This window comes from Sciurus carolinensis, chromosome 14 (genome assembly GCF_902686445.1).
Source record: "Sciurus carolinensis chromosome 14, mSciCar1.2, whole genome shotgun sequence".
Lineage (NCBI taxonomy): Eukaryota > Metazoa > Chordata > Mammalia > Rodentia > Sciuridae > Sciurus > Sciurus carolinensis.
In genome coordinates, this window is record NC_062226.1 from 86,317,547 (window position 1) to 86,345,224 (window position 27,678).

Here is a 27,678-nt window from a genome sequence, read left to right on the forward strand (position 1 = left end):
TTCATCACTTATGTATAAAAATGCATTGGATTTATGAGCATTGATCTTGTAACCTGCTACTTTACTGAATTCACTTATGAGTTCTAAAAGTTTTCTGGTGGAATTTCCTGGTTCCTCTAAATATATAATCATGTTATCAGCGAACAGGGATAGTTTGAGTTCTTCTTTTCCTATTCGTATCCCTTTAATTTCTTTGGTTTGTCTGATTGCTCTGGCTAGAGTCTCAAGGACGATGTTGAATAGAAGCGGTGAAAGAGGGCATCCCTGCCTTGTTCCAGTTTTTAGGGGGAATGCTTTCAGTTTTTCACCATTTAGAATGATATTAGCCATGGGCTTAGCGTAGATGGCCTTCATAATGTTTAGGAATGTTCCCACTACCCCAATTTTTTCTAGTGTTTTGAGCATGAAGGGATGCTGTATTTTATCAAATGCTTTTTCTGCATCTATTGAAATAATCATGTGATTCTTAACTTTAAGTCTGTTGATATGGTGAATGACATTTATTGATTTCCGAATGTTGAACCAACCTTGCATCCCTGGGATAAAACCCACTTGATCGTGGTGCACTATCTTTTTAATACATATTTGTATGCGATTTGCTAAAATTTTGTTGAGAATTTTTGCGTCGATGTTCATTAAGGATATTGGTCTGAAATTTTCTTTCCTCGATGTGTCTCTGTCTGGTTTAGGTATCAGGGTGATATTGGCTTCATAGAACGAGTTTGGTAGGGTTCCCTCCTCTTCTATTTCATGGAATAGTTTGAGGAGTATTGGAATGAGCTCTTCTTTAAAGGTTTTGTAGAACTCGGCTGAGAACCCATCTGGTCCTGGACTTTCTTTGTTGGTAGGCTTTTGATGACCTCTTCTATTTCATTGCTTGAAATTGGTTTATTTAAGTTGTGTATGTCCTCCTCGTTCAGTTTAGGTAGTTCATATGTCTCTAGAAATTTGTTGATGTCTTCGAGGTTTTCCGTTTTGTTGGAGTATAGATTTTCGAAATAGCTTCTAATTATGTTTTGTATTTCACTCGTGTCTGTTGTGATGTTTCCTTGTTCATTCCGAATTTTAGTAATTTGAGTTTTCTCCCTCTTTCTCTTTGTTAGTGTGGCTAAGGGTTTATCAATTTTATTTATTTTTTCAAAGAACCAACTATTTATTTTGTTAATTTTTCCGATTGTTTCTTTTGTTTCGATTTCGTTGATTTCGGCTCTGATTTTAACTATTTCCTGTCTTCTACTACTTTTGGTATTGGTCTGCTCTTCTTTTTGTAGTGCTTTGAGCTGTAGTGTTAAGTCGTTTATTTGTTGATTTCTACTTCTTTTTTTGAATGCACCCCATGAAATAAATCTTCCTCTAAGTACTGCTTTCATAGTGTCCCAGAGATTTTGCTATGATGTGTCTTTGTTCTCGTTTACTTCTAAGAATTTTTTTATTTCCCTCCTGATGTCTTCTGTTATCCATTCATCATATAATAGTGTATTATTTAGTCTCCAGGTATTGGAGAAGTTTCTGTTTTTTATTCTGTCATTTATTTCTAATTTCAATCCATTATGATCTGATAGAGTACAAGGTAGTATCTCTATCTTCTTGTATTTACTAACAGTAGCTTTGTGGCATAAAATATGGTCTATTTTAGAGAAGGATCCATGTGCTGCTGAGAAGAAAGTGTATTCATTCTTTGTTGGATGGTATATTCTATATATGTCCGTTAAGTCTAAATTGCTGATTGTGTTGTTGAGATCTATAGTTTCTTTATTCAATTTTTGTTTGGACGATCTATCCAGTGGTGAGAGAGGTGTGTTAAAATCGCCTAGTATTATTGTGTTGTGGTCTATTTGATTTCTGGAATTGAGAAGGATTTGTTTGACGTACGTGGATGAGCCAGTGTTCGGGGCATAGATATTTATGATTGTTATGTTTTGCTGATTTATGCTTCCCTTAAGCAGCATGTAATGTCCTTCTTTATCCCTTCTGACTAGTTTTGGTTTGAAGTCCACATTATCTGAGATGAGGATGGATACTCCAGCTTTTTTGCTGTGTCCGTGTGCATGGTATGTTTTTCCCCATCCTTTCACCTTTAGTCTATGGGTGTCTCTTTCTATGAGATGAGTCTCTTGCAGGCAGCATATTGTTGGATTTTTCTTTTTAATCCAATCTGCCAGTCTGTGTCTTTTGATTGATGAATTCAGGCCATTAACATTCAGGGTTATTATTGTGATATGATTTGTATTCCCAGTCAATTGACTCATATTTGTTTTTGCCATGATTTGGTTTCTCCTTTATTTGGCTATTCCTTTAGGCTATCGCCTCCTGTTGCTGATTTGCATCGTTGTTTTTCATCTCTTCCTCATGGAATATTTTGCTGAGAATGTTCTGTAATGCTGGCTTTCTTTTTGTAAATTCCTTTAGCTTTTGTTTATCATGGAAGGATCTTATTTCATCGTCAAATTTGAAGGTAAGTTTTGCTGGGTATAAGATTCTTGGTTGGCATCCATTTTCTTTCAGGGCTTGGTATATGTTGTTCCAGGCCCTTCTAGCTTTTAGGGTCTGGATTGAAAAATCTGCTGATATTCTTATTGGTTTCCCTCTGAATGTAATTTGATTCTTTTCTCTCGCGGCCTTTAAAATTCTGTCTTTATTTTGTATGTTAGGTATTTTCATAATAATGTGCCTTGGTGTGGGTCTGTTGTAATTTTGTATGTTTGGAGTTCTATAAGCCTCTTGTACTTGGTTTTCCATTTCATTCTTCAGATTTGGGAAATTTTCTGTTATTATTTCATTGAATAGATTGTTCATTCCTTTGGTTTGTTTCTCTAAGCCTTCCTCAATCCCAATAATTCTCAAATTTGGCCTTTTCATGATATCCCATAGTTCTTGCAGATTCTGTTCATGATTTCTTACCATCTTCTCTGTTTGTTCAACTTTGTTTTCAAGGTTAAATATTTTGTCTTCAATGTCTGAGGTTCTGTCTTCCAGGTGTTCTATCCTATTGGTTATGCTTTCTATGGAGTTTTTAACTTGGTTTATTGTTTCCTTCATTTCAAGGATTTCAGTTTGGTTTTTTTTCAATATCTCTAACTCTTTATTGAAATGATCTCTTGCTTCCCGTATTTGGTCTTTTAACTGTTGATTGGTGCGATCATTTAATGCCTGCATTTGCTCTTTCATCTCCTCCTCCAATGCCTGCATTTGCTCTTTCATCTCCTCATTAGCTTCCCTGATCGTTTTTATTACGTACATTCTGAACTCCCTTTCTGACATTTCTTCTGCTGTGCTGTCATTGGGTTTTATTGATGTAGTATCTAGGTTTGTTTGGGACATTTTCTTCCCTTGTTTTCTCATAATGGTCAGTTGTCAGTGGGACCCTGAGATATTGCAGTTTTCCACTATTGGCTTATAGTGTCCCAGTAGATTTCCAGTGTATCACCTCCCAGCCTTCAGTAGCCTGATGTCTTGGAGGAATCTGATAAAGCAGCTCATTCGAAGAATACTGCCCCTAGCCCCCTGCTGGTTCCACGTTTTGGAGCTGGCTCTGTGCGGAAATGCTCTCACTGTGGGCCTGCACCGTGCAGCTGGCCGTGTGGGAAGAGCCCACTGCCGGAGTGTGGAAGACTACCTTGGGAAGACTCTAGCTGCCCTGCCCGGCTTCGCTAAGCCACCTCTATCTGGGCCTGCCACCCGGGCCGTGCTTTACCCAGTGGGCAGACTCACCCGTGGCTCTATTTCAGTCCGAGTCTCTCTATGCCTCCCCCTCTTAGCTCCTGGGTTCTGGATCGACCGGGGGTGCAGTCTCCCTCTAGGCCGCCATCTTGGATCGCCCCGTAAAGAGAGCCCGCAGCCGGAGTGGGCAGAGCCGCCTGAAGAGGTCTCCGGCTGCCCTGCCCTGATCTCTGAGGCTGCTTGCAGATCGAGGCTCTCCGCTGGTTCTTTGCAGGAGTACACTGCGCTGCAGTGGCTCCGGGACTCGGAGCCTGCTCTGTTCAGAAAGGCTCTCACTAGCGGGCCAGTTCCGTTCCGAGAACCTGGAGAAGCTGGCTGTGTGGGCGGGGCCCACCGCCGGAGTGCGCAGGGCTGCCTGTGGATGACTCTAGCTGCCCTGCCTGGCTCCGATAAGCCACCTCTATCTGGGCCTGCCACCCGGGCCGAGCTTTAACCAGTAGGCAGACTCACCCGTGGCTCCACTTCAGTCCGAGTCTCTCAATGCCTCCCTTTCTTAACTCCTGGGTTCTGGAGCGAATGGGGGTGCAGTCTCCCTCTAGGCCGCCATCTTGGATCGCCCCGTGAAGAGAGCCCGCAGCCGGAGTGGGTAGAGCCGCCTGAAGAGGTCGCCGGCTGCCCTGCCCTTATCCCTGAGGCTACTTGCAGATCGAGGCTCTCCGCTGGTTCTTTGCAGGAGTACACTGCGCTGCAGCGGCTCCGGGACTCGGAGCCTGCTCTGTTCAGAAAGGCTCTCACTCTGTTCAACATCTTTAGTAATAAGAGAAATGCAAATCAAAACTACCCTAAGATTCCATCTCACCCCAATTAGGATGGCGATTATCAAGAATACTAGTAACAATAGGTGTTGGTAAGGATGTGGAGAAAAGGGTACACTCATACATTGCTGGTAGGGATGCAAATTAGTGCAGCCATTGTGGAAAGCAGTGTGGAGATTCCTTAGAAAACTTGGAATGGAACCACCATTTGACCCAGCTATCTCACTCCTTGGCCTATACCCAAAGGACTTAAAATCAGCATACTACAGAGATACAGCCACATCAATGTTCATAGCCACTCAATTCACAATAGCCAGATTGTGGAACCAACCTAGATGCCCTTCAGTTGATGAATGGATAAAGAAACTGTGATATGTGAGATATATATATATATATATACACACACACACACACACACACACTCAATGGAATATTACTCAGCCATAAAAAGTAATAATATTATGGCATTTGCAGGCAAATGGATGAAATTGGAGAATATCATGCTAAGTATAATAAGCCAATTTCATAACACTAAGGATGAATGATCTCACTGATAAGTGAATGAAGACACATAATGGGGGGTGGGAGGGGGTAAGAATGGAGGAAGGAGGGACTGTATAGAAGGATAGGAGCAGTGGGAGGAGTGGGGGAGAGAAATAAAAACAGTATGAATCAAACATCATCACCCTAGGTAAATGTATGATTACACAAATGGTATGCCTCTACTTCATGTACAGAGAAAGAAGATGTATCCCATTTGTTTACATTAAAAATGAATTAAAAAATATAAAGATGAAAAATAAGGAGAAAAAAGATAACATAGAATCAGTCCAGAATATCCATTGTGTAATAAGGATAAATAAAGGAAGAGCTAATGAAGTTTGTTCCAGAAATAGATCAGAAAATAGAAACAACAAAGAAAAAAAATATGTTTTGAATTTGATTTTTATTTTATTTATTCATTTTTATGTGTTTTGAGGATTGAATCCAGGGCCTGACCCATGCTTGGCAAGTGCTCTACCACTGAACTACACACCAGTCCTCAAAATTGACCTTTATCAAGGCATAGCCTCATGAAATTTCAATGAAGAGAAGATCCTGAGAGATTTTTAAGACAGGTAGCAAGTTACACACACAGGTTCAAGACAGTGTCATCACACTTCTCAGTCGCAGTAGTGAAGCTAGAAATCAGTGAAGCAGAATAAAAGTTGGCACAGTCACACTTCCTGATTGGAAATATACACAAAACTTAAACAGGACAGTGGTTCTGGATATACATAATTGAAATAGATCAGTAGAACAGAATAGAATAGAATTGAGACCCAGGAATGGAGGCCTCATGTTTATGGTAAAGTGGAAGAAGCCAGTTATAAAAGATCACTTGTTATATGAATGCCATTAAAATGTCCAGAATTGGTAAATCCATGGAGATACAAAATAGATTAGTTGATACCTAGTGTTGGAGGAGGGGAAGGTCAGGTGTATGAAGTATTGCTGATGGATTATTGCTACTTGGATTGATGAAAATATTCTAAATTTCTGATGATAGTTTCTCTACTCTGAATATACTAAAAACTATTAAGTTGTATACTCTAAATAGGACATATTAATTATATTAGGGTTATTAGTAAAAGAAAATCAGTGAAATAGCCTTTGCAGAATTTTTTTGGGGAAATTTTTCAAATATACTATATTCAACTTATAATTTTGAGGAAGGAATTTCAGACATTTAAATGTCTCAGAAAATTTGTCTCCCAAAACTTTTGGAAGATAGGATCCATAAAAACAAGGGAATAAATCAAGAAAGAAGAAAGCATGGAATTTAGGGCACACAGTTACTCCCACCCACCCCTGCTGATCCTCCCAGCTGCCACATTCAATGGATGAGAGGGTCCGGGGATCTCCAGGGTCTGAATGTCCCATATTTCCCAGGATAAAACACTCTCCACATCCAAATTTCTCCTGGTTTCTAGTCACATCCTGAGTCCCATGGTGGACCCAGTCTGGTTTCTGGACCCAGCTTGGATTACATAGGTCTTGGTCCCACAGCTGCTAGCCTGTATTTGAGGGTGATCCTAGAACTAATAACCTTGAATATTACAGAAGAACATTATATCAAACACCCAGATACTTTATCAATTCCATTGGCAGAAATTTCAAGAGATATGGGATAATGTGAGAAAGTCAAATTTAAGATTTATTGGGCTCTGAAATACAAACTAAAGGAATTCATGAACTTTTCAGTGAAATAATAGCAGAAAATTACTCAAACCTTTAGAATGAAATAGAGAATCAAACAGAAGAGGCATACATAAGTCCAAATTTACAAAATTACAATAGACCCACACAAAGGCATATTACTATGAAAATGCCTAACATACAGAATAAGGATAGAATTTTAAAGGCTGTTCGAGAAAACCAACAAGTCATGTTTAGATGTAAATCAGTCCAGATCTCAGCAGATTTCTCAGTCCAGAACCTAAAAACTTGGAGATCTTGGAATAATTAATATATACCAAGCTGTAGGGAAAAAAAAAAAAAAAAAGCCAGTCACGAACACTGTACCTAGCAAAATTAAGCTTCAGATTTGAAGATGAAATAAAACCCTTCCACAATGAACAAAAGTTAAAAGAATTGACAACTAGAAGGCTTACACTATAAAACATACTTAATAAAATATGAAGAAAAAATGAAAAAAGTGAAAACCAGCAGAGAGATGAACTACACTGGAAAAACAATCAGGGGAGCAACTAATCAAATTAAAAACTAGAAGTAAATCAAAATGACAATAAAAGTCATTTCTTAATAATGACATTGAATGTAAATGACCTGAACTCATCAGTCAAAAGATTTACACCGGCAGATTGGATTATAAAAGAAGACCCAATAATATGCTTCTCCATGAGATTCACCTCATAGGCAAAAACATCCACAGACTGAAGGTTGGGAAAAAACATCATTCACGTGGATTGCGTAAACAAGCAGGGGTTTCTATTCTCTGATAAAGTGGACTTCAAGCCACAGTTAATCAGAAGGGAAAAAGGACCTTTCATAGTGCTTAAGGGAATTATGCATCAATAAGACATAATGCTCATAAATACTTATGCCCCAAACAATAGACCATCTACGTACATCAAACAAAACCTCAATTTCAAGAATCAGATCACAACAAAACAATACTGGGGTCTTTAATAGGCCTATCTCATCACTAAATAAAGAAGCTATAGAGCTAAAAACACATTTAATAATTTAGATTTAACAGATATATTTAGACCGTTTCATCTATAAATTACTGAATACTTTCTTCTCAGCAGCAATGGGTCATTTTCTACAATAGACTACTACATTGTAGACCACAAAGCAACTCTTAACAAATAGGAAAAAAAAAAGCGAGATAATACCTTGCATTCTATCAGATCATAAGGAAATGAAATTAGAAATCAATGATATGATGAAAAATAGAAGATACTCTTAACACCTGGAGACTAAGTGTGCTATTGAATGATGAATTCATAACAGAAGAAATCAGGAATGAAAAAAAATACTTAATGATAAGTGAGAATAGTGGTACAACATATCAAAATCTCTGGGACCCTATGAAGATGGTTCTAAAAGGAAAGTTCATAGCTCATTCATTAAAGGAATAGAAGTCATTAAATAAATAATCTAATCTAATCTCAGGGCCCTGGGGTTGAGGGGACAATATCAGCAAAAGCAGTAGGAGACAGGAAATAATAAAGATCAGAATCAAAAGAGAAAAAAATAACTTCAGAAAAATAAAAAATGTGGTCTTTGAAAAATAAAACTGATAAACCCTTAGCCAGAGTAACAAAAAAGGGAAAAAACTCAAATTATTAAAATTTGTGATGAAAAAAGGAAATACCAGCACAGATAACCAGAAGCTCTCTTGAAAATTTATACTCCAATAAATTAGAAAATCTCAAAGACATCAATTGAATTCTAGAGACATATGACCTACCCATATTGAACCAGGAGAACATAGAAAATTTAAATATACCAATTTCAAATAATGAAATTAAAGATGCCATCAAAAACCTACCAACAAAGCAAAACCTAAAACTGGATAGATTCCTAGCCAGGTCCGCCAGAAGACCTTTAAAAAACTAACACCAGTCCTCTTCAGATTATTCCACAAAACAAAAAAGGATGGAACCCTTTCAGAATCATTCTGTGAAGCTAGTATCACCCTGATATCGAAACCAGACAAAGGCATGTCAAGGAAAGAAAAATTCAAACCAGGATCCCTCATGAACATAGATGTAAAAGTTCTTAATAAAATACTGGCAAATCTCATAGAAAAGCACACCAGAAAGTAGTGCAACATGATACAGTGGGTTTCATTCCAGGGATTCAAGGTTGCTTAAGCATATGACAGTCAATAAATGTAATTCACCACATAAATAGAATTAAAGACATGAATCACATGACTATCTCAATAGATGCAGAAAAAGCATTTGACAAAATACAGCATCCATTCATGATAAAACACTCGAAAAACTAGGAAAGGTATGAACATACCTTAACTTTATAAAGGCCATATACATTAAACCCAAGGCCAGCATCACTCTAAATGGAGAAAAATTGAATGCATTCACTCTAAAAAACAGGAACAAGCCAAGGGTGCTCACTTTTAGCACTTCTGATCAACATAGTCCTTGAGACTCTAGCCAGAGCAATCAGGCAAAAGAAAGAAATTAAAGGCATATCAATAGGAAAGAAAGAGCTCAAACTGTCTCCGGCTGCTGACATATCTATATTTAGAAGTCCCAGAAAACATCTAGAACTCATAAACAAATTTAGCAAAGTGGGATATAAAATTAATACCCATAAATCAATTGCATTCCTGTATACCAGTGATGAATCTGCTGAAGAGAAATTAGGAAAACCTTCCCATTCTCAGTACCTTCAAAAATAAAAAAAATATGTGACTCATCTTCACACAAGAGGTGAAAGACCTCTTGTTTTAGTCAGCTTTTTCATTGCTGGGACTGAAAGACCTGACCAGAACAACTGTAGGAGAGGAAGTTTATTTGGTGTCTCATGGTTTCAGAGGTCTCAGTCCATAGACTGCAGACTTCATTCCTTGATGCTCCAGCTGAAGTAGAACAACATGGAGGTGACTCACATGATGATAAGGAAGCAGAGAGAGAGAAAGAGATCTTCACTTGCCAGATACAAATATATACACCCTCAAGTCACGCACGCCCCCAATCACCATCTCCTTTAAAAGCCACAGCCTAGTACTTTGGTTACCACTCAGTTAATTTCTGTTAGGGCATTAATTCACTGGGCTAAAACTCTCTAAGCCCAGTCATTTCTCCTCTGAACCTCCTTGCATTGTCTCACACGTGGGCTTTTGGGGGACACCTCACATCCAAACCATGACACCTCTACAGTGAAGAGTACAGAACACTAAAGACCTTAGAAGATGGAAAGGTCTCCCATGTTCTTGGATAGGAAGAATTAATATTGTCAATATGGCCATACTAACAATGCTATATAGATTTAATGCAATTCCTATTAAAATTCTATTTGATGGAAATAGTAAAAGCAGTCATGAAATTCATTTGGAAAAATAAGAGACCCAGAATAGCCATAGCAATCCTTAGTGAGAAAAGTAAACTAATAGGCATCACAATACCAAGCCTTAAATTATTCTATAGAGCTATAGTAACAAAAATGGCAGGTGTGAAGACCAATAGTACAGAATAGAAGACACAGAGACAAACTCACATAAAGACAGTTATCTCACATTGGACAAAGCCTCCATAAACATTCATTGGAGAAAAGATAGCCTCTTCAACAAATGATGCTGGGAAAACTGAAAATCCATATTAACAAAATAAAATTAGATCCCTCTCTCTCACCATGCACAAAACTCAGGCATTAGACCAGAGACCCTGTGTCTACTAGAAGAAAAACTAGGCCCAACTCTACATCATGTTGGCTTAGGAACCAAATTCCTCAACAAGACTCCTAAAGCACAGAAGTAAAATAAAAAATCAATAAATGGGATGGTATCAAACCAAAAGCTTCTTCACAGGAAAGAAAACAATCTGGAGTGCAAAGAGAGAGACTGAAATGGGAGAAAATGTTTGCCACCTGCACCTTAGATAGAGCATTAATCTCCAGGATACATAAAGAACTTGGAAAACTTAACATCAAAAAAACAAACAAATCCACTCAATAAATGGGCAAAAGAATTGAACAGGACTTCACAGAAGAAATACAATCAGTCAACAAATATATGAAAAAATGTTCAACATCAATTAGACAAATGCAAATTAAAACTATACTGAGGTTTCATCTCTAGTCAGAATGGCAATTATCAAGAATACAAGTAACAATAAATACTGGTGAGGATGTGGGGAAAAGGTACGCTTATACATTGCCGGTGGTACTGCAAATTGGTGCAATGACTCTGTAAAGCAGTACAGAGATTCCTCAGATAACTTGAATGGAACCATTATTTGACCCAGTTATCCTGTTCCTTTGCATATACCCAAAGAATTTAAAATCAGCATACTATAGTGACCTGGCCACATCAATGTTTATAGCAGCTAATTTCACAGTAGTTAAGCTATGGAACCAACCTAGATACCCTTCAACAGATGAATGGATAAAGAAAAGTAGTACCTATACACAATGGAATATTACTCAGCCACAAAGAAGAATGACTTTATAACATTTGCCAGTAAATGGATAGAACTGGAGATTGTCATGCTAAGTGAAATAAGCCAATCCCCAAAAACTAAATAAAGGTCATATGTTCTGTCTGATACATGGATACTAACACAGAATAAGGGTGTGGGGAGCTAAGAACTTCAGTGAGTTAGACAATGGGAAATCAAGGGAAGGGAGGGACAATGAGAATAGGAAAGATGGAATGAATCTGACATAACTTTCCTATATACATGTATGAATACACCACAGTGAATCTCAACATTGTGTATATCCACAGGACACATACACTCCATGTTTCTTTAAATGTGTCAGAATAAACTCTACACCATTTATAACTAAAAGAACAAAAAATAAAATGACATTACTATTTGCGTATAAAGTACACACGTCATCCCTTATATGTCATATAATCTCTAGGTAACGTATAAATACCTAATACAACATAAATGCTATATGAATAGTTACACTGTATTGTTTAGGGGCTAATGACAAATTTTTTAAAAAAGTGTACATGGTCAGTACAGATGGCAACCATCTTATTGTAACTCATGGTGCATAACCATTGACGGGTTGATTCCATGGGTTTGGAACCTGCAGATATGGAAGGCTGACCTACATTGAGAAGTAGTTTAGAGAATTTGCAAATAATTTGAGGTTGAATTAAGTGTTAAGAAACAAAGCAAAGTGAGACAGAATACATATGAAAATAAGCGAGGCTCAGTGGCACATGCCTGTAATCCCAGCAGCTCAGAAGGCTAAGGCAGGAGAATCTTGAGTTCAAAGCCAGCCTCAGCAAAAGCAAGATGCTAAGCAACTCAGTGAGACCCTGTCTCTAAATAAAATACAAAATAGGATGGGGATGTGGTTCCATGGTCAAGTGCCCCTGAGGTTAATCCCTGGTACCCACCCGCCACCCGCAAAAAAAAAGGAATCCATATGAAAAAAAGGTTACTTCCCTGTTCACAAAAGTTTGGCCTAGATGTGAATATCATGTATTTAATCATAATATGACACATATACTCAGTATTGGTCATTATCAGAATTATGTTCTAGGTGAGGGGATAAAGTATACATGTGTTACATAATTTATACATGATTGTCATGGTACCTCATATTTTTTCTGAGTGACTTTCTCTTGGCAGCAGCTAATGTGTAAAACTAAAATAATATGAATTGTATAAATTTGTTATTTTGATAGGTAAATACCCAAATAAAATAGCCAAGAGTAAGTAAAAAGATTTCCTCTGGGAAATATTTGGTTTTCTAGTTTGGGGATATTAATTGTGAACATGACTTTGGGTTACTTCTAAAAACAACTGAAAAACAAATGGAATAAGAGATACAGAATTCTTCTAGTAATTTAAAGAAAAGGAAACATAAATCCAGTCTGAAGAGAACTTGTGAATGTTACTTTATTTGGATAAAGGGTCTTTACTGATGTCAAAAAGGGTGTTGTGATTATTTAGGACTAAATTACCATCATAATTGTCCTTCTTAAAGAGGTAGACAATGATAAGACACACAGAAAAGCTCATGTGCAGATAGGGAGAGATGGGCATGGTGCAGCTATAGTGCAAACAGTGCCAACAGCCACGAGAAGCTGGAAGAGGCAAGGAACAGGTTCTTCCCAGTGCTTCCAGCCAGAATATTGCCCTGCTGTCACCTTGATTTCAGTTCAGCGAAACCAGTGTTGAATATCTATGAGGGAATGAGTATCTGTGGTTTTAAGTTGCCCAGTTTGTCGTAATTTGTTACCGCATCCCTAAAAGCTAATACGAACAGTGATTATATACACTCTTTGGAAGGATTTTTCATTTGTGTATAATGAATCAGTGATTATAGGGTGCCAAGTTGGGGAATTGAGTTATGCTAATTTTTTTCCAAAGGGAAACTACTACATCAGAATTAAAGATATAAAGGTAATTTCATAGTTTCTAATAGCTATATGTTAATACAGATATATAGATGTAATTATATGTGCATAAATGTGGATATATATGTATACCCATGTAATTATTAATATACTTTATATCTCTGTCCTCATTGAGAATGAGCACACTATCATCCAGATCTTGCTTCTTAAAGTAGCACTGAAAGAAACTAGGGCGTCTTGCGGAACTAGCTGGAACAGGGAAATAACTAGATGAGCCTGGAACATCTTGTACCAGAAGTGAGAAACACTCCAAAATTGGTAGGAACATATCAATTAGACACAGAAAACAGGTTGAAGGGACACTTGCACAGTCTGAATTAATGAAAAGTTGACTATCAAAGTAAGTAATTCTTATAACCTGTTGAGTAAAAGAAGTTACCATTTTTCCATACTAATATAAATAAATGAATGAATGGACAATTTGAATTGTTCCCCCTCTTCCCAGTTCTGGGGATCAAACCAAGGGCCTCATACATGCTAGGCAAGTGCTCTACCACTAAGCTGTATCTCCCAGCTCATGAATGAACAGTTAGATAATTATAAGCATATTATAATGCTCTTCCCCAAAGATTTATTAATTACAAAAGGAGGAGCATTAAGAATAATGTGGAAGCCGGTTGGACATCACCTTAATCAGGTGATGAAAGATAGCATCACCAGTTATTGAGTGAAGTCATTATTTTGCTGATAGAAACCAAAGAGAATATTTGCATCATTTCTGTGACGTTCCTGAGATTCATAATCTAAATCTTATCATGAAGAAACAAGCCAAATCTATACAGAATTACTGGTCTGTTAGTGGTCAAAGATATTAGTGTTTTGGAAGTCAAGGAGAGACTGAACTGTTTCATATTGAAGGAAAATAAAAGACTAAAGGGAACTTGTGATCCTAACATGGATCTGAAGAACATCATTGGTATAATTTGTAATATCTGAATGAGATCTATGAAGGTTCCTACTTCTGGTCATTGTATGGTGGTTATGTAAATGTATATCTTTGTAGGAATTATACTCAATATGTTTGAGGGTGAGTTGATAATTACTATACTTATAACTTTACTGTAGGTTTGAAATTGTTTTTAAAAAGTTACTATTTTATGTTTTATTTTTATTTATTTATTTTTTTTGTGGTACTGGAGATCAAACATAATGTCTCACACATGGTAGGCAAGATGTACTCTACCACTGAATTACATCCCTAGCCCTTTTTATTTTTATTTTGATACAGGGTCTCGCTAAAGTTGCCCAGGCTGGCCTTGAACTTGTGATCCTCTCTGCCTCAACCTCCTGAGTAGCTGGGAGTACAGGTGTGCACCACCATGCCCAGCATTTGTAACCATTTTAAGTGTACAGTTCAGTGGTACTAAATACATCTACATTGTTGTGCATCCATCACCATCTATCTCCAGAATTTTGTCATCTTCCCAAACTAAGTATCCTTTAAATAGTAACTCTTCATTCTCTCCTTTCCACATCCCCTGACAATTCCAGTTTTGCTTTCTAGACTATAAATTTGACTAGTTTGTATCTGACTTATTTCACTTAGCATAATGTTGTAACTTTTTATAAATGGAAAGATAAAGAAGTAGTGTAGAATAACATAACCAGCATTTTTTCATTATTTTAGAATTTATTTCAGATAGGACATCCAAAACTTATTATTTTAATAAATAAACTGTGAATTCCCAATGTAATTTTGGAGAGTTGTATGATATCGCTTATCTTTATAGACTAATACATTTTCATATCTTTAGTTTTGATATCTAATTTACTTTTAAAAAAACAACTCCAAATCACATTGTTACTGCAGCTGTCTGAATATCTGATGACGCTGTACTGTGTGTTAATACTTTTCTGTCAGTGATCTAAGGAGTTTTAGTCACTCAGATACCTTAAGCCAGTGTGTCATAATGTTTTAAATAGTGGTTACATATTTTATTTTAAAAGTCTTTTAGTGTGGGGTAGGAAATAATCTTTATAGCACTCGTACTAAGAATGATTTTTATCATTTTAGATAGGAAGTGTTTCAACAGGAAAATCAAGGTAACTTTTATATACCTACAGACTTGTAAAATCAGAAGGAAGCCTAGGTTATTTTGTGTGATCTGTATACAATTCAGAAAACAACTGAGCATCCACTAGGTAACAGAAATTAGGTTTTTTTCTGGGCTCATATTTTAAGGGGCATCGGAGCCTCCTGAGGGTATTTTAATAATCTGAGATAAATAGTATTATAGAGATGTGAAGAACTGTTAGAGCAGTTTGTTTTGGCAGGAGATTGGTTCTGATAAACTTCTTTTTACTTTTCATGGTTTCTGTTCCTTGAAACAAACGTCTTTCTAGCTTTTAGCCCCTCTCTTGCTCGCATGTAGTCTGTATCATGATTTGGTAAAAATTATCTTAGTTCTTACCTCTTTTCTCATCAAATACCTTAATAATGTCTTGTATAGCATGATTACAAAGTCTGTATGCATGAGATTAAACAACATCTGAGTCATAAAATAGCTACTGAGAACAACTTTTGCCATTAGTATGTATATGTCCAGAAAAATATAGGGAAAATTTTTGAATTTATGCAGGGAATGGAGAGGAACTTACAGATAACTTCTAATTGTGTGTAAAGACTTTGTACCTGATCTGTTTATATGCATATATTTTTACTTTCTGAATTTGGAGTAGTTAGTACTTAGAAAATTTACCTAAGGAGAAAAGAAAAGGAACCATATTCTCTGTCCTCTAGGTGTTAGAGATACTTGGAATATTTTGTTCTTCCTAGTATTTTCTCCCTTAACTGACTTCCCTTGCTTTAGGTCTTTCCTTTGTCTTCACTTCAAGGAATTTTTTCCTGTAATTTTTTGATAGGTTATATGTTCCCGATATATTGTGGGTGTGACCAAATTGAATTATAAATGTGTACTATATTTGTTTCTACTGGGCTTCCCAGGGACATTTGGCAATAACTGAATACATATTTCATTCAGTTGGCAATGGAGTCCTCTTGGCATCTAGTGAGAAGAGGTCAGGGATGCTGAATACAGTGTGCAGCAGGATGACTGATTAGTTCAGAAATTAATATTGTTTTATGTTGCACTTTTTAATTTTTTTAAAAAATAAGAAATATTTTGTATTCATTTTTCATTTTCCATTCATATTTATTTATTTCTGTGGTAATCCAGTTTTCATGAGTGGTTATTATCTATTTGATCTTCAACTTGTGGTATAAGGCTGAAAAAGATGTGTATTAAGAATAAGAGAGCCAGGTGTGGTGGCACATGCCTGTAATTCCAGTGGCTTGGGAGACTGAGGGTGGAGGATTGCAAGTTCAAAGCCAGCCTCAGCAGCTCAGTGAGGCCCTAAGCAATTTAGTGAGACCTTGTCTGAAAATAAAAATGGCTAGGAATGTAACTCACTGATAAAATCCCTGGTACAAAAAAAAGAAGAAAGAATACAAAAGGGTGGGGGGATGTATCTCAACGGTAGGCTGCTTGCCTAGTATGTGTGGAGACCTGCGTTCCATTCCCAGGGGGAGAACAAAAGAATGTTCTTGGAAATAATTTTAGATATGTGTTAGAATGCTTTGAGGGAGAATAAGAGAATTGTATTATTTAAGTATCTCAATTCTGTGCATTTATCATTAAAACTCAAAACATACTCATGGTGGAATAGTTAAGAAACTTCTTACTTCATTGTCACTTACTTTAGTTCTACAGTATTATAAATCAGAAATTCAAACTATTTTGTTATAGTGTTTGCAGTTTTTCATTTTATTTTGAGCATTCTCTATTATATTTGTAAAAAATTCTTTTAGTTGTAGTTGGACACAGTACCTTTATTTTATTATTTTTATGTAGTGCTGAGGATTGAACCCAGTGCCTTACACATGCTAGGCAAGCACTCTACCACTGAGCTACAACCTCAGTCCACCATTCTGCAGATCTTTTTTTTTTTTTTTTTTTGTGGGGTACCAGAGGTTGAACTTGGGGGCATTCAACCACCAAGCCACATCCTCAGCCCTGTTTTTGTATTTTATTTAGAGACAGGTCTCACTGAGTTGCTTGGCACTTTGTTTTTCTGAGTCTGGCTTTGAACTTGCCATCCTCCTGTCTCAACCTCCCGAGCCACTGGGATTACAGGCGTGTGCCACCGTACCTAGCTCATTCTGCATATCTTGTCATTCAGCAAACACATATCTGGTGGCAGGTATAAGCCAGGTATTTTGGACATAAGCCACATATTTCAACTTTGTGGAGAGCTAAGAGAGGTCTGGGGAGATAGCTGAGGAATAACTCCACAATGTTGTAGAATATGAACAAAGCTGTACTGGAGGAGAAGGTGTTCCAGCTGTGTCAAGTCTCTCAGACTAAGAATATATTTTACATGGCCAGGCACGGTGACACACACCTGTAATCTCAGTGACTTGGGAGACTGAGGCAGGAGGATGGCGAGTTCAAAGCCAGCCTCAGCAAAAGTGAGATGCTAAGCAACTCAGTGAGACCTGTCTCTAAATAAAATACAGAAATAGGACTGGGGATGTGGCTCAGTTGTTGAGTGCCCCAGAGTTCAATCTCTGGTACCAAAAATAAAACAAAAACAAAAACAAAAAAAACACATTTTACAGCTAGAGAAAATAATGTGTGGAAAACATAACAGAGCATGATATTTGTAAGTCACTATGCTTGTTTACAGCTTACTGTGCCTAGGGAATAGGTAGTGTTAAAGGTGATTTTCAGATAAGGTCAAGTCAGGATAGCTCATACAGATATAAAAATTAGCATGTGATAAGGATTTGCTAAATTTATTCAGTGGGTTACACTAACTGGTTCAAATGAAAAGTTTTAGAACAGCACAAATTTGTAGGGAGTAATGCAGTGTTGAAAGAAATTGCAAATGGCAACAAAACTCCCTTCCCCCAATAGAATGGAAGTCAATGAATCAACTAGTCAGAATAGAATTTACATTTCAGCTACCTACAGTTGATTGATTCTTATAGTCAATGTGATAATGCAGTTTTCCATTAGAATAGAATTTTTTTTTTCTATAGGAGTACCAGGAAATTTTAGAGCACTTTCCAGTGTCCTACCAAAGAATCTGTATTACAGTGAGTAGGTAGTCAATAAAAGTTTTGTGTTAGGAGAATCGAATCAGGCTGTATTTTGGACACTTAGATTGGTAGGATTAATAAAGGAGTAATCAGTTCATGTGGACTATTGCAGTGGCCCTAAGTTAGGAGGGTAGAGAGATTCAATAGAATCCTTAAATTATTGATTGATTAAGTAGATAAGATTGTGAAAAGAGACATGGTTGATAGCTTAAGAATTATAAGAGTAGTGGGTTTTTATATTGAGAAAGGGGATATAGGGAGAAGAGGCAATGTTAGGGGCAAGATAAAGGTAGTTTTTTGACTTGTGCCTTTTGAGATGATGGAAGATACCAGAGTGGAAATTCCCTTATGCAGTTTGAAATCAGAGATTTGGAACTAAGGAGAAAGATTGTAGGCCAAGTATTTTAGTCTGGGAAGCATCAGTTAAATTGGAATTCACGTAAAGCTAAGTAACTTAAACCAGGAAGAACTTAGAATGGAGAAGAGGGAAAAAAGCCAAAAACCCTGGGAAGCATCTTTGTTTGCATGATCCTGAAGAACAGTTAATGGTATGTGCCTTAGGGAGTATTATTATATTTTGGTTGTCACTTTGTTTTGAATTCTTAATAATACACTTATTCAGCTTAGTTTTCTTTCATTGACTTCTGAAATTGTATTTATTCTTGGGTTATAGCTGGAAGGAGAACTTTGAGTCCAAAATTCATAATCCTTTCTTTGTCTGAGCCTTACATTCTCATTTTAGATTTCCAGTTGAGAAAGACATGATTTGGAGCTTTGTACTAACAAGTGTGTGAGAAGTGAGATCACCAGTGAACAGAGAATGGGAGAAAGGAACTCACCCTTAAGTCTCTTGTGATATTTTCTTTAAAACACCTTGGACTTACGTGATTATAGCTCAGTACCAAATGCATTCAGGGCTTTGTGAGGCCTGAAAGAGCTGTTCTACTGTTCTGGATTATTATGTAGCTAAACAGGAATTGATCCAGTTGGTTCAGTAATTGAAGTAAAGCCTACAATTTTTTGTGCTCCCATTTTACCTTTCTTCACAGTCCCATTCTTGGCTTGGAGTTCATTTTGATGGAAATCCCCTTACATCACCACAACTACTACCATGTAGGTAGAAAGTACAGTTTTGAAGTTAAGTCTTTTTATCTCATTTAAGAAAAAAATGTGTATAGGTATTTTAATTATAAATTATAAAATGCATTTATAAGATTTTGTGGTTAGAATTTGGAGGTGCCAAATTCTAAGGCATTTTCTTTTTTATATTTAGTAGCATTTGCAGTTTAAAATTCATAGAAACATTGAAACTTTTTCTTTTCTTCTTTTTAGATCATCCAATTATGATGGGTTTTGAGCCACTTGTTAACCAGAGGCTACTTCCACCCACCTTCCCTCGATATGCAAAAATAATTAAAAGGGAAGAAATGGTCAATTATTTTGCAAGATTGATAGATAGAATAAAAACCGTGTGTGAGGTGGTGAATTTAACAAATTTACATTGTATTCTGGTAAGTACAAATTTCTATTCTGCAATATAACTTTGGTTTAATAACAGATCACTTTTTAGAGACTGATTGTCCCAAAGGTAAATAATAGTGCTTACCTGTTTTCCCTGATAAGATAATTAAGTTGTGGGGAGGGAATACGTATACATACATAGTATTTAATCTTCATGAGGATTTTTATACTGCCCATTTTAGAGATTCAGAAACTAAAGTAAAAAGTAGAGGCTAGGTAATTTACCCAAGTTTGAAGAATGGGATTTGAAGCCTGAATTCTGTTTTCAGAACATTTTTTGTAGAAGTGTGTATGTATGTGTGCATACACATGAATATATTTTTGTATAATAAAAATGGGATCATGGTGTTAGATAACCTGTTTTTTCAATCACTAACCTTTATATCATGGACACTTTTCTTTTAAAAGAAAAAAATTTTTTTTTTTTTTTTTTGAAATTGTAGATGGACACAATATGTCCAATTTATTTATCTATTTTCATGTGGTGCTGAGGATTGAACCCAGTGCCTCATGCATGCTAGGCAAGCATTCAGCCACTGAGCTACAACCCCAGCACCCCATTTTCCTTTTCATATCAACAAATACACATGCTTTTACATTATTTTAATGATGTGTTATTCCATTATATGCTTATAAATTTTTTTTGATCCATGTTAATTTTACATTTAAATAATTTTCATTGTTTCATTGTTATAAACAATACTCACTCAGGTGAAAACTTTTGTAGGTAAATCTTTATATAATGTATTTTATTCTCCCTTAAGATAAATTCCTGAAAAATGAAGTTGTTGAGCTACCCATATTTTGTGATTAATCCTTTTTATGTTAAGATGTAGAAAAACAGGATGTATTTGAGAATATTAAAATATTCAGGGGTGGAGCTTTTTAGTTGGTAAGAGTACAGTGACATATATAAGATTTGTAGGAAGATAGAAACTATGCAAAGTAGTACTGTTTTTTTTTGAGAACATAAACATACTAATACTTGTTGTGTAACTATGCATAGACAGGCATTTTGGCTGTTTGTTACTTTACTTGCTCAGGTACGTAATTACTAACCCCATGTCATTTCTTCTATGAATCCTTCCGTTTTTGTTACAGTTTGCCACTGTACCTGTGTTCCTTGAGATAACAAAAATCTAGTTTATATTCCCAGTACTAGACAACAGTTTCTAGGATACAGTTCATGGTCAATAAAGATTTGTACTTTTATTTCCATTCATTCTTATAATACCTTTATTGTCTCACACATAATTTTTTTTCATTAAAGCCTAACACAAGTCTTCATTCCTTAGTGAAACTCTCAGCGTTTATACTTTCATTACCTTCTGTTGAGCTGTAGATGTAGCTCAGTGATAGAGAGCTTTTGTCTAATGTATGTAAGCCCCTGGATTCTATCCCCAGCACTGCAAAAAAGCAAACCACAAAACAAAACAAACTTCTCTTGTGCTTGCTTTATTTTTAGTAGTTTTCCCTGATTCTAAGAATTGCCCTGATTCCAAGGATTTTAAAATAGAAGAAATAATAGATATAAACCATTTTGAAGCTAAGTAAACTAAGGTTCAGAGGGCTTATAATCAAATTAGATGACAGTAGGGACATATTTGGAATTAGAATAGAACCGTTCTTTCTGTTTCATCTTACTTTTTTTGATCCTGATTGTTAACAGGAATATATTTGTGTCTACCAGATTAATTATAACATCTTACAGTGTAAGCTAACTATTTTATTATTTTATATCCCAGAAGATAACATATTCTTAATGTATATTGTTGTTTTACTAGTACTGTTCTGTTCTTGGTAGACAAATGACTTTTTTTTTTTTTTTTTAATGATAACAAGCAATAGGAATGACTTGCGTCTTGGTGGGCTAATATTGAAGGCTAAGTAGGCTGTCATTTTCACCAAACCCTCAGAGAAGACCATGGCCTATTTCACACAGTTCAGGGAATTCACATTGGTTCTAAACATAGTAGGTAGCTGAGACATTGTCAGTGATTTTTTGGATGTTTTTATACAAAACAGGATTTCTTACTAAAGAACATGATTGTGTAGATGCCTAAATAGATATTTTTATGGTTTTGAGCTGCTTGAGAATGAGAAATGGGGAATGGTTAATGGCAGCCTTTGTACAGACTTCTAACATACTTTCTGCCTGTGACCCACATCACTAAGTACTTTTGGCTGTGCATATGAAGGTTAAGCAGTAGATGAGGGAGATGTTTTTACTCTGGTATCGTGTTTTTGTTGTTCTTTTTTCCTATATATTCATCACAGTTTTTAGGAAATTAAAAGAAAGAGGTTTGTTTGTTTTATTCATTAAAAAGTATTGCAGGACAAAGCAAAGATAAAACAGTTTTTAGAATCTTTCCCACCTATTGCCAATTAACTGTTTCCATTTTTATGACTATTACCAATTAAGTATTTCCATTTTTATGACTCTCTTTATCCTAATTCATTAGTATTGAGTCTTTTTCCATCAAGATTTTCTTGGACCTGGTGTCTTAAATCTGTTTTGTTTGTTTGTTTGGTGCTGGGGATTGAACCCAGGACAGTGTGCTTACAAAGCAAGCACTCTACTGACTGAGCTATCTCCCCCGCCCTTCAATCTGTTTTATTTGAACATAGCAGATTCTCAGCTTTAAATGAATTAGAGAACCTATTTCTGACTAATCTCTTGCCTGCCCATGTAAACAACCTTGGCTTTTTTTGGTCTATATCCCATTCCTTCTTCTTTTGTCTACTGTTTAAACTTTTCCCCAGTTTTGGACTGTTGGCTCTTGATTGCCTTCCTGAATCTGATCTGTTGTCATAGCTGTTTGTAGTACTGTGGTTTTGTGAGTCCATTTGATGCCAGTGACTGCTTCCTAATCAGCTGCTTTCCTAGCTCAGCCTATAGTGAAACTTTTAATCCTGCTTAAATCATATTCAATGACTGCTGTTTTGGGTATACCCCTGATGGTGATTATCGTATATACAAGTTTTCATAGGTAGTGAAAATGTCCAGATTTGAAATTTTGTTTATAGTAAGTACCTCAGATTAACAATTTAAAATGAGATTCATATTTAAACAGCATAATAATTTCTCTAAGGTTTACAAAGGAAGTCTGAAGTGACAAATAGGAGTATAATTGGGGATGATATTTAGAAAAAGTGTGACAGGTTGTTTTTTTTTTTAAATATTTTTGGTTGTAGATAGACATGATACCTTTATTTTATTTATTTTTATGAGGTGCTAAGGATCAAACCCAATACTTCACACGCACTAGACAAGCCCTGTGCTACTGAGCTGCAACCCCAGGCCCAGGTTCTGTTTTTCCACCTTACTCCCTTCAGTTAGGCAGTTGAACTTAATACCCATATACCTAGGTTGTCTGAATATGTACAGTAACATTTTTAAACAGGGAAAAATCAGTGTGAGTTGGAACTATGGAAGAGTTGGAATTTTATCTGAGCCTTGGGACATGAATAGGATTTTGATAATGAAAAAGTAGAAGGGACTTTTTGGGGGGAATGAGAAACATAGTCAAAGATTGTCAGATCAGAAAGACAGACATTCTAAGTGGCTACATGTTCGGTTATGAGTTGAAAAGTTGAATAAGTGTGGGTAATTAAGGTGAAGCAAAAATTAGAAAACTCAGATGATGTTGTCTTTAGATTGTGGAACCATGTATGTTCTTCAACGGTGAAATAATGTAAGTCAAAGATCCCCCTTGTCTTCTAAGACAAGTCTTAGAAGGCTAATAACAGTAGTACAGGTAATGAAAACCTTGAGGCTAATAACAGTAGTACAGGTAATGAAAACCTTGAGGCAGATACTGGGAAAGAGCAAATAAAACCTACTGTAATTATTTTTACACATTTGTATTTTATCTTTGTAGTACATGAGATTTAGCGGGCATAGCAAGCAGTCTACATAACTACAATAGATACTATTATATAGATAAGCCAATTATTTCATTTTCTTTACACTTAGTCTCTAATATCCTTGATCATCAGTCACAGAATTAATGATTTTCCCATAGTTCTTACTGTTACTCATATACAGTAAAATGTAGTGATTATTGATTCAACTTCCACCCATCATTGTATCTTCCATTCTCCTTTTTACCCTGACTTATCAACACCAAAGCCATCATAGAACATCAGAGTAGTTCTTAATATTTTCTTCAACCCAAAAAGACTTTCCTTGGTATTAGCTCTCTGACAGAAAAGTGATGGATTTCTTTGTTAGGGAGATGATAGCATAATGGCATATCATAATAGGTGAACACTGGAGAGTCAGATCTGAACTGCTAGTACTGGATGTTGAAGTGAGCGTAGTAAGGGAGAGTATGGATCCCAGGAAGATTTGAGACAGAGGAATATAGGTGGTAGTAGGGAAACTGTTGCAGGGACCAAGAGGACAAGAAAAGTTAAGAAAGGATAAGGAATCAGAGAGTCTAGGTTTGCATCAGAAACCTGTTGCTATTACTATTAGGATAAAATGCTGAATTATAAAGAGTGCTTATGTATAAGTAAGATAAACTAGATTGGAAAGTGACCAGATGTAATGGCACACACATGTAATCCCAGGTGTCCAGGAGATTGAGACAGAAGGATCTCAAGGGCTACCTGGGCAACTTACACCCTGTCTCAAAATAAAATATGTCTGGGTATGTAGCTTAATGGTAGAGCACCCCTGAGTTCAGTTCCAAGTACCATACACGTAAAATAAGTTATAATAATATTTAATGTTGAGATAGGGAAATATTCTCCTACACTCCTATAGCTATATCTCTAAGGTCTTAAACTGTGTATTCTCTGACCCAGCAACTCCCTTTCTAGAAATTGAATATTAAATAATTGGAGATAATGTTCAAAGATGCATTAAAAATGTGTTTTTTAAATGATTATAATCTTGAAAAACTAGAAACCCAATGCCCAATTGTGATCTGATCCATTTTATGGTATGTGTAGAATATACTCCATATAGCCCTTAAGAAGAAGATTTTAAAAAAATATTGACTTGAGAAAATGTTTATGTTTATGAATGTTATGTTTAAGGATATATATCCACTTATACATTCTCTCAGACTAAAAGAATATTTTCAGAGATGGAGACAAATTCAGTTTAAAAAAAAAATTGGAGCCGGGTTCAGTCGTTTGAGCCTGTAATCCACATGACTTGGGAGGCTGAGGCTGAAGGATTGTGAGTTCAGAACCAGCCTCAGCAACTTAGTGAGGCCCTAAGCAACTTAATGAGACCCTGTCTCAATATAAAATATAAAAAAGGGCTGAGGTTGTGGCTCAGTGTTAAGTGCCCCTGGGTTTAATCCCTGGTACCAAAAAGAAATGAACAAAAGATTAGAATATCAAATACCAAAATGTGAACTATATTTCACATATTGAATGATAGTTTATTCTTTGCATTTTTCTGCATTTTCAGTGATTTTGGTGTTTTGCATATATAGAGAAAAACATAATGGCAGGAAGGAGGGTAGAGAAATTAGTGAAGAAAAACTCAATATGAGGGACCCAGAATTGGATATTTTGAGCAGCTGTGGAATAATTAGGAAGAGTGCCTTATTTAGATGTAGAAAGTATAGACTTTATGGATTGTATTCTGTTAGGAATATGTACTAGCAATAAGAAATATAAAAATGGAGGCTGAAGGCATAGCTTAGTGGTAGAGCATGCACTTAGCATGTGTGAGGCCAGGTTCACTCCCTAGCACAGCAAGGAGGGTGAGAGAGAGGGAAGAATAAAAGAGAAAGAAGAGATTTGCATAAATGGCATACTAATGAAACTATGAAAGCAGGCATAAAGACATTCATCAGTTCACCAGATACCTTTGGGTATTTTCTTTGTGCTGGTGTTTGTATACCTTGTATACCGTGAGGAGCAAAAACATATCATCCAAGTTGTCATAGGGTTTATAGCCTAGAATGAGAGAGATTTCAATCAGATAGTCATACAAATGATTATAGAATTACAAATCAGAATAGAGGTATGAAAGAAATGAACTGGAACATATATAATGAAGGAACTGACCTAGATGATCAAGGAAGTAAAGGTAAAGCTAACATTTGGAAGTTAAATAGATGTTAGGATGATGGGGGTAAAGGATGGTTCCAGGTGAAGGAAGATGAATGTTCCTCTCCTCAGCATGATACAATCGAAAACAGAAAGAAAGCTGGTAGCATGGAGGCTGTAAGTAGATTGATGGAGGAGTTGGGGATTTGTTAAGACGAGAAAGGTAAACAGGCCAAGCAAGGCCATTTAAACCACCTTCAGGATTTCGGTTTTTATCATGGAGCAAAGGAAAGCTATTAGAGATTTATATCATTACAGGTTGGGTAGTAATAGTAATTAACAATTTGCAGCGATGCAGTGGCTGTGTTATAGACAAGATTAGAAGGCACTAAAGTAAACATGGGAAGATAAATTAAGAAACCATTACTATAGCCCAATGAAGTGCTAATATAAGGATGGTAGTGCTAACGTAAGGCAGATGGTGGTGAGGTTAAGAGAGCTACATGTCAGCTAAAATTGGTGGAATATTGGTGGTAAATTAAATATGAGACATAAGAAAGCTCTCAGGAAGATCTTCAGTTTTCTGACTTATAAGTTTAGATGCATTTTTTGCTGTTCATTGAAATTGGGGAATTCTTAGGACAAAATCTAAGAGTCTTAGTGAAGTTGAATTCAAGTTGCTTTCGAAGTATTTAAATAGAGACACTGATATTGACAGTAGGGATAAAGATTAAAGTTCTGTGTTAGAGATACAATTTTGGAGATTTTACAATATAGGTAGTAATCACAGAATGAGCAATGATAAGATTCTGAGGAACAAAACACATAAATTGAGAAAATAAGGTTGTACAGAATTAAACTTTAAGTCTACAGGTCAGGCTGATAAGTGCCCAAAGAGGAGGAAACTCAGAAAAGTCCATACTTTTATTCTTTCACTGCAATCCTACAGCAATGCCATATGTGTTCTCAAGGCCATGTACCTATATCTTAACAGTTCCCAATTCAAGAGTTAAGATACGTACATTTTAACTATAAAATTTGGAATATGCAGAGTAATATGAAAATAATTACCATCCCATAAGCTACACTTGTTAATATTACAGTGTATTTTCTCACATTTTTTTCTGTGTATGTAAACCTATGTCTTTTTTTAATAGCTGAACTTTTTAAAAAAATTTGTATTAATTATATATGACAGTAGACTGCATTTATGCATTTTGATAAATCATACATAAATGGGGTATAATTATCATTTTTCTGAATGTACATATTATAGAATCACATTGGTCATGCAGTCACATATGTACATGAGGTAATACTTTCCTTAAAGCCATGAGTAATATGAGTCCAGTTGACCTGGTTATTGAGACTTACTTTGAAGTAAGAACTAAAGTTTTGCCATTTCTTAATAAATTATTATTGATATTATTTTTGTGGTGTATAAATTTAATATTCATTCCCACATGATTCTATTATTGGCCACTCTTTAAAAAATTTTAGTCTCTAAAATTTATCCATTGTCCCTTTGATATAATTAGACAGTTCTTATAGAAATGATCTTTGTCTACTTACCATGTTTTAAATAGTAGTATGTCATTTTAAAACATTATGCTCTAATATTCTGACATTTTCATCTTTTACTTAATCTACTAATGACGTTGCTTTTTCTCTGTCTACTAGGATTTTTTCTGTGAATTTAGTGAACAATCACCTTGTGTTCTTTCAAGATCTTTGTTACAGGTAAGTTCCATTTAGTTTCAAAATGACTACTTTAAATTAATTTATACATTAAATTATATGTATTGACTTTGTTTTATTGACTGACAAACCAAAGGAAGAGACTTTAAAAGGTTATTCCACAGTTAGTGTTATATTTTTTAATTGAATTATTGACTTAAAATGTTAGGTACTCACCAAAATCACATCCT

General features: G+C 35.9%; 1 protein-coding gene across 4 annotated transcripts in view; it reads left to right on the top strand.

The window, feature by feature from the left end:
* Naa35 (N-alpha-acetyltransferase 35, NatC auxiliary subunit) overlaps window positions 1-27,678 on the top strand; it is a 103,926-nt gene that overhangs the window by 45,622 nt on the left and 30,626 nt on the right. For all 4 annotated transcript variants that reach the window (XM_047525656.1, XM_047525659.1, XM_047525658.1 and 1 more), the window contains exons 12-13: window positions 19,547-19,725; window positions 27,431-27,490. In XM_047525656.1, coding sequence (XP_047381612.1) covers window positions 19,547-19,725; window positions 27,431-27,490 — 239 coding nt within the window. The remainder of the gene's footprint in view (window positions 1-19,546; window positions 19,726-27,430; window positions 27,491-27,678) is intronic.